The 13,229-nt window shown below is 36.9% G+C and overlaps 1 protein-coding gene across 2 annotated transcripts in view; it reads right to left on the bottom strand.

The window, feature by feature from the left end:
- Positions 1–4,881: 4,881 nt before the first annotated feature.
- Positions 4,882–13,229, bottom strand: part of vib (phosphatidylinositol transfer protein vib) — a 227,746-nt gene continuing 219,398 nt past the window's right edge. For both annotated transcript variants that reach the window (XM_067159313.2, XM_067159314.2), the window contains exons 7-9: positions 9,890–10,011; positions 9,545–9,635; positions 4,882–8,014 (exon numbers count right to left, since the gene is read on the bottom strand). In XM_067159313.2, coding sequence (XP_067015414.1) covers positions 7,967–8,014; positions 9,545–9,635; positions 9,890–10,011 — 261 coding nt within the window. In that variant the 3' untranslated portion in view covers positions 4,882–7,966. The remainder of the gene's footprint in view (positions 8,015–9,544; positions 9,636–9,889; positions 10,012–13,229) is intronic.

Here is a 13,229-nt window from a genome sequence, read left to right as displayed (position 1 = left end):
GTATGAAGATACCCGAAGTAAAGTCAAAACACCTTTAGAAATGACTGAAACCTTTGATATAAAATCTGGGTTAAGACAGGGTGGTGTTCTGTCTCTTCTTTTCATCACTGTGATGAACGAGATTCAGAGAAAAGTTCACCAAACCATTGGACAAATAAACTCCTGGGCAGAATCTGCTAAAGAATATGGACTCTTCTTCAGCCAAGAGAAAAGTGAGTTTATGGTCATGAAGAGATACGGACATTCAATGGGACACATTGAAATGGAGGGGAAACAGCTACAGATGAACCATCAATTCAAATATCTTGGAAGTGTTATCTCTTATCTAACAGAATTCAGGCGGGTAGCAACTTTTACAAAATAGTTAAGGACATAATATGGAACAAGAAAATACCAACAAAATGTAAGAGAGTCATATATGAAACTTATTACGTACCAATCCTGACCTATGGTTGCGAAACATGGACCATGAGAAACAAAGATGTTAGTAGAATCCAGGCAGCAGAAATGAAATTTGTCCGTAGCATGATCGGCAAAACACGGAGGGACAGAGTCCTTAATGAGGAAATGCGCAAGCAGGCTCAAGTTGTAAGACTGCAGGACAAAATAACAGTGCAGCGACTGAGATGGTATGGACATATGCGACGAATGGGTTATAACAGATTACCAAAAAAAATGTACGATCTAAAACTTGAAGACAAAAGATCAAGAGGGCGACCACGACTTGAGTACAAGGACATGGTGAAGATTGACATTCAACAGAGAGGACATACTTTGGAAAGCATTGAAGAAGGAGAGAAGTTCAGGGACTGCAACTGGTGGAGAAGCCTCGTTTGCCGACCCATCGCTTAAGATGGAACGACGTGGGATATGTATGTATACAAATTCATTTTCGGATATCTTTCATCAAGATGTATTAACTGTGTCGTCTCAGATGTGTACTAATGTTATTTTAAATGTGATTTGAAGTCACGAACTACTCACAGTTTCTACGTTTGTGCAAATGACATTGTATTTATGTACTATATATTCGTTGACGAAAATGTCAATCGAGGGAGCTATTTATTTAAACTCCATCATACCCTATTGGAATCAACATCTATATCATCTTATGGCCAGACAGGCCTCAATTTCTGGAAATGAGAAAGTCTCTCATAGTGCATTGGCACTGCCGATGGCTCCAAGTAGCCTATGTAGTGGCCTCCACGGTATGCACTAGCCATGCATCTTGGTAGGTGTGCTATTTACCAACTGATGAGCCCAATTTAGCACACTGGGGCAAAAAGTTGGCAACCAGGAACGAGTGCTAGTGCGGCTTTCGGACAATAATAGTCGATTAAGTGCTAGTGCTTTGATCTCGGATGTTGCCATGTTTTAAACCTATCCTTCTGGCGGAAGAGTGTATTTGTAATGACAAGATCGTATTCAGAACACTTGGTGAGTAGGAGGGTTCCATTAATGTTGACTTTGCCTACACAGGCTGCACAGAAATAGTTTCTGACTGACGGGAAAAACACGTCTTCATCTTGTAGTACCTTAAGCAAGTTTGAGGTTTGAATGCTAATTACCCGTTCTGATTCTGGATTGGGTGATACTGGACATCAAGCAATGCAGACCGTTTAACTATGTTTGGCTTGACAAACTTGGTAAGCATCTGTTTCAACAGATCCATCATTAACTCGAACAGTTCATGGATATGTGGGAAGCACTATGAAGGATAGCATTGATCTTACCAATGATGGGATAGTCGCATGTAAAAAAGTAAAAAATGCCCTGTTTAGGTCAGAGGAAACAAACAGGTTTTCTTCACGAGATATAGTGGGATTCATGTTTCTGAGAACAGGCGAGTCTCGTTTGGAAGAACATTCTTTTCGGCAGAAGATGAGGAGGAGGGAGAATCACACACACTCTTCAGTTGTTTGTCATCAGATCTACTGTGTCCTTTGGGAACAGTAAAACGAGATAAATTAGCAGAAATATTTGGAACACACACTACCACCTCATCCTGAAAAAATGAAAGAAGTGGACCCACTGATCTAATAATCTGTCTAAACACCTGGCTAGGGATAACCAGCTTGTGCACACATGCTTCAACAACTTCTTTGTTTCTTTTCCAAGCATACTTTGAATTTCTGAAGATGTTCTTTTCTTTTGGCACTTTTCAAGTAATAGAAAATATCAACAAGAATCTCATCTATTCTAACTGGTAAAGTTGCAGCAGCTTTTTCGGCAGCCAAGTTAATTAGATGGCAGATGCAATCAATACCAAAAATATTCTGATGAGCTTCTTTCAAAAGTACTAGAACTCCGTTTTTCTGTCCAATCATAACAGAGGCATTCTCAGAACAGAATGAGACAGTTCTTAATTGGCACTTTAATTCCAACTGCGACAACCAATAAAACTGTACCTATAATACTTTCTTGAGCAGCATCATAAAAAGTAACCATTATGGAATACAACTTGGAATTGGTATCATTGCGCCCATCTCTCGACAAAGAAAATGGACTATTCTGTAAACAAGTAACAATGTCCTGTGTTGCAGTATGTGCCATTTCGTTTAGGACACACATTTTTGTGCGACCACAACCATATTCTTTTTGCGATTCCTGATGTAGGAAACATCTTCCTGAACAAAGCTCCTGCATCATCAGCTGCACTCAATGGAATGCTGTGCCTTTATTACATCGAAAACATTATCTCCAGCTTTGGCAAAAAACTGCTAATTTTCACATTTTCTTCCTTAGATTTCAAATCATTAAGATCTTTAACACACTTTACATGATTATCAGGTCATTTTTGCCACCATGTGCTATGTTAATATCACAAGAGCACACTGTACAAAATGCAAATTTGTCACCTTTTCTAGATTTCAGTATACATGAGAAACTGAAAGAATAGGTTTCACTAAACACCCTATGATGTTTTTCGTAGATTTATTCATTATTACCGATAAACAATGATCATAAGACAAAATAAGCAATGAACACAATTCACGTTACTCCACAACTACATAATCTCAGCTTCATGATACGTGGCAATATATATATATATATATATATATATATATATATATTTTTTGCAATTTGCTTTACGTCGCACTGACACAGATAGGTCTTATTGCGACGATGGGGCAGGAAAGGGCTAGGAGTGGGAAGGAAGCGGCTGTGGCCTTAATTAAGGTACAACCCCGGCATTTGCCTGGTGCGAAAATGGGAAACCATGGAAAACCATCTTCAGGGCTGCCGACAGTGGGGTTCGAACCCACAGGCAATAAATATGAAGCAAATTAAGCGACGAATATAATTCATGTGTTTTTTTTTACAACATAATCTATGCTTTGTAATTCGTGGTGAAGAACAAACTATTTTTATACATGACAGTAAATGTTATTATCGAATGAATCAATGCAAAGGACAAGTGTATGGTTATCCGAGAGTCTGTCTCTACAAATCGATATTGATCGACTGGGATTAAGAACGCATTCCGTAGTCCCAGTCAAAGAATGTAACAATTGGAAGAATATAAATCAGAGCGATGTATCAAATATTCACTGGTCACACAGCATCTATTGGCGGCATGTGGAAGCTTGTTCTGGCGCGAATTTTAAAAAGAGGATCTTGGTACGTAATATCGTAAAATATTATAGTTCGTCCGTAAAACACACTGTCTTTCCATAAAATTTACGGTCATACGATAAAAGTTGGCAGGTATGGAGATTTAACAGATCAAGAAAAGAGATGTGACAATGGCACAATTTTTTGACAAGTAAGACCTAAAAGTTTGTTTCTGCACTATTCCCGTCAGCATGATGAGGGCTAAGGTAACATTTTCAGTGACTGGAATCAATTCCCTTATCCCAGTTCGACATGGAAATAACGTTCCTCCATTTCATGTACCGCTAAGCGTAGCAATTTGTTCCCGTTACAATCAGCTGGACGAGTTCAAGTGGAAAAAGGAAATTGTTTGAAAGCCTTTACTAGTTCCACAAGATTTAACACTAAACCTTGGGGTTCAAACACCTCACAAATGTTTATTTCTTGCATAATTATGCATTTTTTTCCCAGTAAAATTACACGCAGTCCTACCATAAACAGCATGAATACTGTCGGAACCAACAATCTCTTCTGTATCGTTTCACCCTATCATGGTCTAATTAGGCAACATCATTGTCATTAGAATAGTTGCTAAAATTATAATTACTATCCTCATAACCATTAAAACACTAATTTAATATACCTTGTATAGCATCACCAAAAATAAAATCCTAATTTACAGACGCCATTGCGGGAAAAGTACACAAGCAAATAGTCAAATTTTACACATCGATAACGAGGTGAAAAATAGTTAAAATGAATTGAAAGTTATATGAAACGAAAGAATGAAGCTTTATCTAGATGGTGGTGAAGAGACCTCGGACAGAGTTCAAAGGAAAGTCACCAGGTGGAATGACAATGCAGATGTGGCACAATGTGTGTCAGATACGTCACTCCACAGCAGCAGACTGCTACTACATGACATATGCTGCATGTCACTCCACGCTGTCGGATTAAACATATGGTAAGTAAAAAACGGACAAATATTAATCTACGAATTATTATGTCTTACAAAAATATCGCGAAAGATCATTAAATATAAAGCATGTTGAAATTTCCATAATGGCAATGCTCATAGACTTGTTGTATAAGATGTTTAGTGTTTCGGTTTTCGTTGGCTGACTGTACTGCAATGTCATGTTCATTACTAGTGGTGTTGTGCTGTGCCGTGCAGGACTCCATTCACCTCGGTGGGGTAATACTTACTGCACATTTCGATAGTCGCATACCTGTGGATAACTGGTGGGACTTGGGGAAGTAGGATTCCTAACTAACAACAACTCATAGTAACCAACCAGACTCACTTTAATAAAGTCAACAAACTGACAGGATTCTACTGCAATATTTCCAGTTCCGGCTCAAACTTGTTTTATTATTTCTGAGGACACAACACACTATATAACATCAAGAGAATAAATTATTGTACAACATTATGTCACTTTCTTTTCATTATTCAGCACTTCCTTCATTAACCCCCCCCCCCCCAGAATGTTTAAAACAATCTCCCATTGTACCACAGTAACACTGGAAGGATACAATGCAGAAAACCAATATGATCCTTAGGAGAAGTCACTCACACACACATGCATGCACATAATTTCCTCTTCCTAATCTGAACTACTGATTAGACACTTTCTTATTGCTCTCTTCAATAGCAATGCTCAGACTTTGCGACAGAAACAGAAGGGCCTGTAGAAGAGCCTTACATATCAAATAACGGACAGCTATACATTTAGATTTTGTATTTTCTTTTTAAAACGATTTAGAAATTGAGGGCTGCACTAAAAAGCCAGCCACTAATAAGGAAAATAATCAGGCATGGAACCCAAAACTTAAAAAAACCACCAATGGAATGTGATTTCTTTTCAAAGAGCACATGCTATATAAATCATAACTAACATCAAACATGTCTTTGAAAGGAGAAGTACACTTAGGCAGCGAACTGAATAATTACAGCCTGCTAGATATCTATAATAATACAGCGCGACTCAAAAGAACAGGAAATTGAGATGTGTGGTGTGAACCCTAGGAGTTTGGTAGTGCAGTACAACACATAAAACTTGGCTCACAGCGCCTTGCCAATTAGTAATACGGACCAGTGGAGTGGTGCACAGCGTGCCTTCACAATCAAAAGATATTGCACAATTGTTCTTCTGGAGACTGCACGTAGAAAATTTCAGCATCGTTTTAATATCTGGTGGCACAGTCGAGTTCCATCAGCAAATGCTTGATTTTTCATAACAGAGCGACAACACCTGGTTCCATCAAGACGGAGCAATGGTACACACAGTTTAATAACCATTTGGCAATCTTAAAGAGTTAACATTTGTTCAACCAATCAAGACTATATTACATATTATGCAAGCATACATGCTTCACCTTGTTTTAAGGGCTTCCTTCTTCAGTGCATTAAGATTCTTAGCATCAACTCTATAATTAATTGAAAGAATCCAATGCACTAAAAAAAGCCCTTAAAACAGGATGAAACATGCAATAAATAGTCTTGACTGGCTGAATAAATACTTTTATTTCAGAATAAGTATTGTTGAATATAACTTACTCTTCTTTATAATTGTTTGGCAATTGAGAACTGCGACACTGTGAAGCCCTCACGATCGACATTACAGGACGTTTTCTTCTTCTTGAGAGGTAGCCTTAAAAGCAAGGTTTATCGTACTTGACCTATGACTGAAGAACTGAAAGCTAGCTTACGAGAGGAAATTATTGTGTCAAGTAAAGCCCTAAGAGACTGTGACAGTGTCCACACAGAGAAGGTTGTCATCTATCTGAAGTTATCTTCAAGAAATTGGTATGAAATTCAACAATAGCATACGCTGTAACTGGCATAAATATGTTTTTAAAGTATATATTCTCTTCCATTAATTTTCATACAGAATTTTCCCGGTGTTTTGAGTCGCCCTGTATTTCTGTGTGTGCTGAATGCATTCCACCTCAATCAGCAATCAGTGTCCCTATAGGGATACAACGCAAGAAACACAAAGTACAAGAACATGTACATATTAGCATCTTAGTGTGGAAATTTTATCAGCAAACACAAACATACAACTACCTTAATACAGTTTTAACAACATACAAATAAAATGGATAACATTTGCAATACTTTCAAAGGTATTCATTTTTCTGAAACAAAAAAATGGTATACAATACTGTATTCATTATTCTCTGTGCACATGCACAAAAAAATTTTATTCAACAATTGGCAACTGGAAACTACAGAATACTGCTCATTCCATGAATATACTAGACGAATGACCAAAGTACAGAATTCAGTACACAAATGACGAGGGACAATGTTGGTTTTCTGCTTAGCACCCTTCAACTTTCTAATTTGCAACTTTTTCTACATAATATATATATTTTGTCATGGACACATCCAAACAAATTCCTCATCAATCACATATAGAGTCTGTAAAATGCATCAATAGGATCAGAAAATTATCTTCGGTAATATTATTGTATCTCTTCTGGTCTTCGAATACTTTTTTCTTTTTCAGAAAAAAATAGCTAACAAGTTTTGGCTGACCTATTTTTTTTTTCTTCTTCTTTACACCATCTCTTTACAAGTTGCTTTGCTATTTTCACTAAGTTACTCTTAACTAGTTTGAAGGGCTGGGTACAGATAGGAATTATGTATGACCTTGACTAATTGTCGAACAAGTCACAGGTAACAACACTGCCATCTCCTAAAACATTCTAAATCAAATAAAATCACATTTATTATTATTATTAATACATTTGCTGTCTTGCTTTCATTTTAAAATTCCTAATTTAAAAAAATGAAGACTAACATTTTATTTTTTAATTATTTAACAGTTGGAAATTTCATGCATCTCATTTGTGCAACACCCAGGACGCAAACAATTCTGTTTTTCTTAATATTTATTCATACATATATATATCTATCCATTCACTGTTCCTTTACTTAGAAAAAAAAAATGCTTGTGATTGTGATAAATCACAAACTCTAATAACAAGGAGATCAATGTACATCTTAGAAACGAGAAAAAATCGTGTGTCGTAACCCAAAGAACATAAATCAACAGCTTTCGCACAATAAGAGTACAAATAAATATGGCTTTTCATCTATACAACGCTCAACGAGAGAACATAAAAATTTCCTCAAATGATAACCATCCTTCATTTATTATACCCCTCCCTTCTCTTTCTGTCCAAACAAAAAGAGAGAACACGCAAATTCATAGGCTACAAATTATGCCAACAAAATGTTTTTTAATACATTAATATGCCAATCTGTTGCAACTGTTCCAGCATTCTTTTAGAAGGGGATATAATACAGTGAACCTAGTGTAAGAGGAGCAGGAAACCCGGTGTGAACGTAGCTGCAGACATATCAGTCCGTCTCCGCCTTCATTCCCCGTACCTCGCCCACGTTACGTTGCTGAAAAAAAAAAGACAAACGCCACATTTGAATTCAACACACACATTATCGGTATACAATAAGTTATAAGGGACAAACATTAGGAAAGTAGAAACTAAAAAAAGAGTTAATAATAGGGAACAGCACTATTTTATATATTAGCACTACACTACAATTAAGAGAAAACTACACTCATTTAACCTTTAACAATTGTGTTTAATTACAAAATATTTGTTCAGCTGGTTGTATTTAGAAAGTACATCACTTAGGAAGGTTTACACTATTACCTTATTCAGTTCCAAAACAAATTATTAGCTTCAACATAATTAGAGATATTGTTCTTTCCCTAATTGCTTTAGTCATTCGCCTTTGTGTGGTACAGTTCAAAACACACACCATGATGAATACTACTCTGCATGTAAGCGATTACACTAATAATTTACAGAAACCACAGTTATAATTGTTAACATTGGCATGTTATTCTTCTGTTATTTTTGTGGATTGCATAGTAAGTAAGGTATTCTAATTGTTAAGATTATTTGCACCAGTTGAGTAACTCGCGGCAATAGCACACTCATGCGGCAGCCAAGCGGTGTTGAAGCAAGGTGATTTTGTACCAATTTGCATGCGCTCATGCTACTTTGTTTCTTCTCGAAAATGGCTATTTCCTTTATGTATTTCCTTATGTGTTTTTTCTTCTCATTTAGGGCCAATAGAGACTATGTCAAGTAGCTATAAGGCATTTCTGGAAGCTTTTTTTGCACCCAAAAACTCTGCATTCTTTCTCTGGCTGTCTGCCTGTCTCCTCTCTTCTGTCCAGCCGCTCTTCTGCTTTTGCTCCATCGTCGAAGCTCTTAAAGTTGTTGATCACTGACCTGTATTTTGATCGGTTAGAGATGTCTGCCTGATTCAGTCCCATGCTTGAGGTCCTTCCTTACGTACTTTCTTGAACCATTTAGACTTCAGGTCCATTGTCCAATACATTAACAGTCTGCTTCGTTAGTCTGGTTGCATCCAGCCTGAACAGATATCGTCACTTCCTTATTGACTCCATCAGCCGCTCATTATCCCTGTAGAGCTCTTCTCTTCCTCGGAGTCTATCCTGTCCATCTGTTATCTGAGGATCCATTATTTTGCAAAGGATCTTGCGCTCACACTTCTCTCAGTCCAGACTTTCCTGTCATTCCGAGGTATTCACTTGCGTACAGACAACTGGGTTTGATCACTGTGTTATAGCGCCAGAGTTTAGCTTTCCTTGAGACTGCCTTTCTTGTCTGTTCACACACAAGTCTTGTTCTATTATTTATATTATGTCATCACAATGCCTCTTCCAAATTTAAAATTTGGAAATATTAATTGAAACTAATAAAATAAAATAAATATAATTACAATAACATCCTGTGCTAATCTGTGCTCTTTGCATGACAGCACAACTGCCACTGCCTGTTTGGTCCTGGGAATATTTCCACCCGGTCACGAGGTTAAAGGACTCTCTTCAATTATAAAACAAACAAGAATAATGAAATAATTCTCCTTAGAGGTTGAACTTACCCGATCCAATTCTTCTTTAGTCATTTCTTCAATGGCGCGAATGTCTTCCATGGTGAGCCCGTGCCAGCGGTCCATCCAGCAGAAAACTTGCCTACAATACAAAATTATCCATGCGAGAGCCAAAATTAATTTTAGGCATGACGGTCTTATACAGTTTATGGTGTGTAAAAATCCTTAATGTTTTGCAAAGCAACAAACTGCAGTTCTCTGTTAAATGTCACAAATTTTCAAGTGCTTTGTTTCACTTACACAGAATGACTAAAAGATTTTTGCGTGCAATATTTGAGGAAGTGAAAACCTTAATCAAAACTAAATTGTTCTCCATACTGATGAACAGTTACTGACCTATGAAATGTAGTAAATAGCCGTCTTTCCGATTTCTGTATGAAGTTTTCTATCCGCGTCTGCAGTCCAAACCATTTGAATTCCACTGTTACGAGCTTGTAGCACGTCATGACTGGGTTCACCTATTGGGGCAAGAAAAGAAAATCTATTTTAGCAGAAAAGAAATCTTTATTCAACTTCTCAGAGGTTGTCAAATGACCCAAGTATGGTAGTAGCATTTAACTAAGTACTGTAGGGTTAAGTATCTTTTATAAGTGATGGAAAGGAGCAAGCGACATGTCAAGTCACATGGAAAGGAACATGGATAGGATCATTCAATAGGATAAACGAAATGGCAGGACAGTGTGGAAAAGAGAGAGCAACAGAAAGAGTGGGAAAGGACAGACAAGAAAACACAAAAGGACAAGGACTATCTCCACATCATCATCCACTGCTTTCTCCCACACACTGATGGTGTCACGGGTGTGAACTGTGTTGCATGGGTGGACTTGGCCCTGTTTTTCAACCAGATGCACTTCCTCAGGCCTACCCTACACGGGGGGGGATATATTTACTATTCTGTTTCTATAATTATTTTACATTTTATGGCCTACATTGGACCACTCTAGTCAATTATACAGAAGATTTTTTTTCTTTCCTATCAGCCCAAAACTGAGAGATGCCTCTTTCCTTTCCTCAACTGAAAACACCCTGCCATTACACCTTTTATTGATCTTGGTCCGTAGCCTGGCATGTATGTCTTGAAGTATTGTTATTATTATTTGCAACAATACAGCCAACTGTGGACTAGGGTTGTTTATAATAATAATAATAATAATAATAATAATAATAATAATAATAATAATAATAATAATAATAATAATAATAATAATAATAAGAACAACAACAACAAAATAATTAGTAGACCCGTGCAGCTCCGCAGCATTCGTTGTAAAGAGGTCAGATAACTTCTTGATATACCTGTCGTAGTCATTTTGTTTTGCTTGCCTTTTTCAATAGTTCTATCTACATTTAATACCGGTACAAAGTAACTGAATCATTCGTAATGTAGTTTATAACACTTCATCCATACAATATTCGGGCGTACCTGGATCTTAACATTTTCAAATGATCTTGCCCGAGATAGTGCAAAATACAATTGGCCGTGGCTGAATACTGGTTCGGGGAAGTACACACCCACTTTTTCAAGAGTTTGTTCCTGCGCTTTATTACTGGTCATACAAAAGGCTAGTCATCTAGATACTGTACATGTAATAATACACTCTCTTCCTTCCCTCCCACCAACAGCAGCCCCCCTCCAATAGTTACGTCAACGCAAACAGATCCCCCTCCAGCACAAACCTTCAGCTATAACACACGTAGCAAGAAGTCTACTGTCGCAAATACTTCTAACTCATAACGTTACAAGCTATATTTGTCACCGTCAAATGGTAAGTGCACACGATTCTACTTCAATATTTTCAAATATCTTTTCACACAATTAACTCTACGTTTCTTGCTTCCTTTTACAGATTCCACTATTATATGCTTTTTCAACTAGAATATCTACAAACTCACAATTTACAACATTTGAGCATTACTTCAAATTTTGAGATGGTCCATAGAGATCCTATTTGAAACTGTTCTTTAACTTCTATTCTACAACTTCATATTCTCAACGTGTTCTACAACTTCACCATATGCCTCTGACTTTCATCTTTTATCTTCAAGATCATGATTAACTTCGGATCTCTCGACTAACTTTTGACTTTTATTCTCTCTTCTTTACTTTGATTATATACGATTTTTCGCCATTGTCTAATTATAACCGCCAGACTATCAACTTTATTTTTATGCAATCTTACTACTTGTTGTATAACAATCTGTTGTTTTATCCATTGCACTTATTTTAGCAGCCTTCTAATGTTAATTTTGTTAATACTTCCAGTATTATATCTCATCACATTGTATTTTTAAACCATCATTGTTATTTTTAATGTCATTTTACTTCAAATCTCTTCAAGATTTTAAAATTCAGTTCATTATTACATGTTATTTAAACGCTTATTTTTAATTTAAGGTTAAGACTATGGCTGATGATGCCTTCAGGGAAGGCGAAACATGTACCACTATTAGTTAACAAATTTATGTAAATCATCCAAGACGATTTTGTATTGATTAGGTGGTCTAATAAATAACTTAATGTTATTATTTCAATTAGATACTGTACGTCAACTGTTTCCTCTCAGCTGCATGTAAGTTATTAGGAATGTTCTGCCATCTGTTGAGTATATTTAGAAGCTGGGGAAGGTCAGAGAATCAAAGAGTATCTAGCAGAGAATAGTATTTTTCCATGATCAGAGGAAGTGTATACTCCCTGGTAAGCACTCAAACATGGCTGCATGCAATTACATTACTAAGAATGAAAATCACATATCAGATTAGTAATGAAAGTGTTAATTGCTTAGCAACCCGCTAAGTACAGAATGTATTGCGGGCTAGGGCAAGCCTTCTCCTGAAATTACTGGAGTGGTCATTTAGTGATTTGATTTTAGGATTACTCAGATTTGACTAAACTTAGAGAACTATCAACGTCTGATTATTTGCCAGCAGGTACAGTGATTCCAAAGAGAATAAGAAAAGAATGAAGCAAACTGGTCCAGAAGAATTGCTGGTCGGACTGGACAAAAATGTTTTAGTAAATTATTTTAATATATAGGTAAGTAATAATAACACAGACACAATGCTCATGCAAAGAATATAAATCATGGGGCACTTAGAAAGAATGGTCTCACAACTGGTACAAACAGGCAGAGGAATTAGGATCACCAAATCTACTGGACCGAGATGAAATTGGAAAAATCACACTCACATGGGGTTTTGAGGATGGCAAGAGACAGACTAACCGACATGTATGTTCCTGTGATACAGATGTTGATTCTCATTGGGAACCTGAAATATTTGTCCCGAATGAGTGAATATATGAAGGGGTCAGGGCAAAAGAGTGCCAAGCAACATTTTTGACAAAACTGAGCTGTCGGTGCCATTTCTTGATGATTCTGATAAGCTATCAGTAAACATTGGAAACTTGCATAGAAACACATTCAAGTGGCACTGCATGCGACTTTCATCTTGTTTCCCTGAACAGTTCTTAGAAACACTCGGAGCAAAACAGTGTCAAGCAACCAGGAGACCCAGATTACCATGGATTGTAGGAGGAAGCTTGTGTTTTCGAGTGATTATGAAGAATATCTCAGTGATCCTGATGTAGACGCTGACTATATTCCTCACATAGCATGTGAAATTTCCTCTCAAAGTGGAAGTAAGGTAAGTGTTGCTTGGCATTATTTTGACCATAACT

The sequence above is a fragment of the Anabrus simplex genome, chromosome X, assembly GCF_040414725.1.
Source record: "Anabrus simplex isolate iqAnaSimp1 chromosome X, ASM4041472v1, whole genome shotgun sequence".
NCBI classification, from domain to species: domain Eukaryota; kingdom Metazoa; phylum Arthropoda; class Insecta; order Orthoptera; family Tettigoniidae; genus Anabrus; species Anabrus simplex.
The sequence above is the reverse complement of the archived record's forward strand: the minus strand, read 5'-3'. Positions and strand labels throughout refer to the sequence as shown.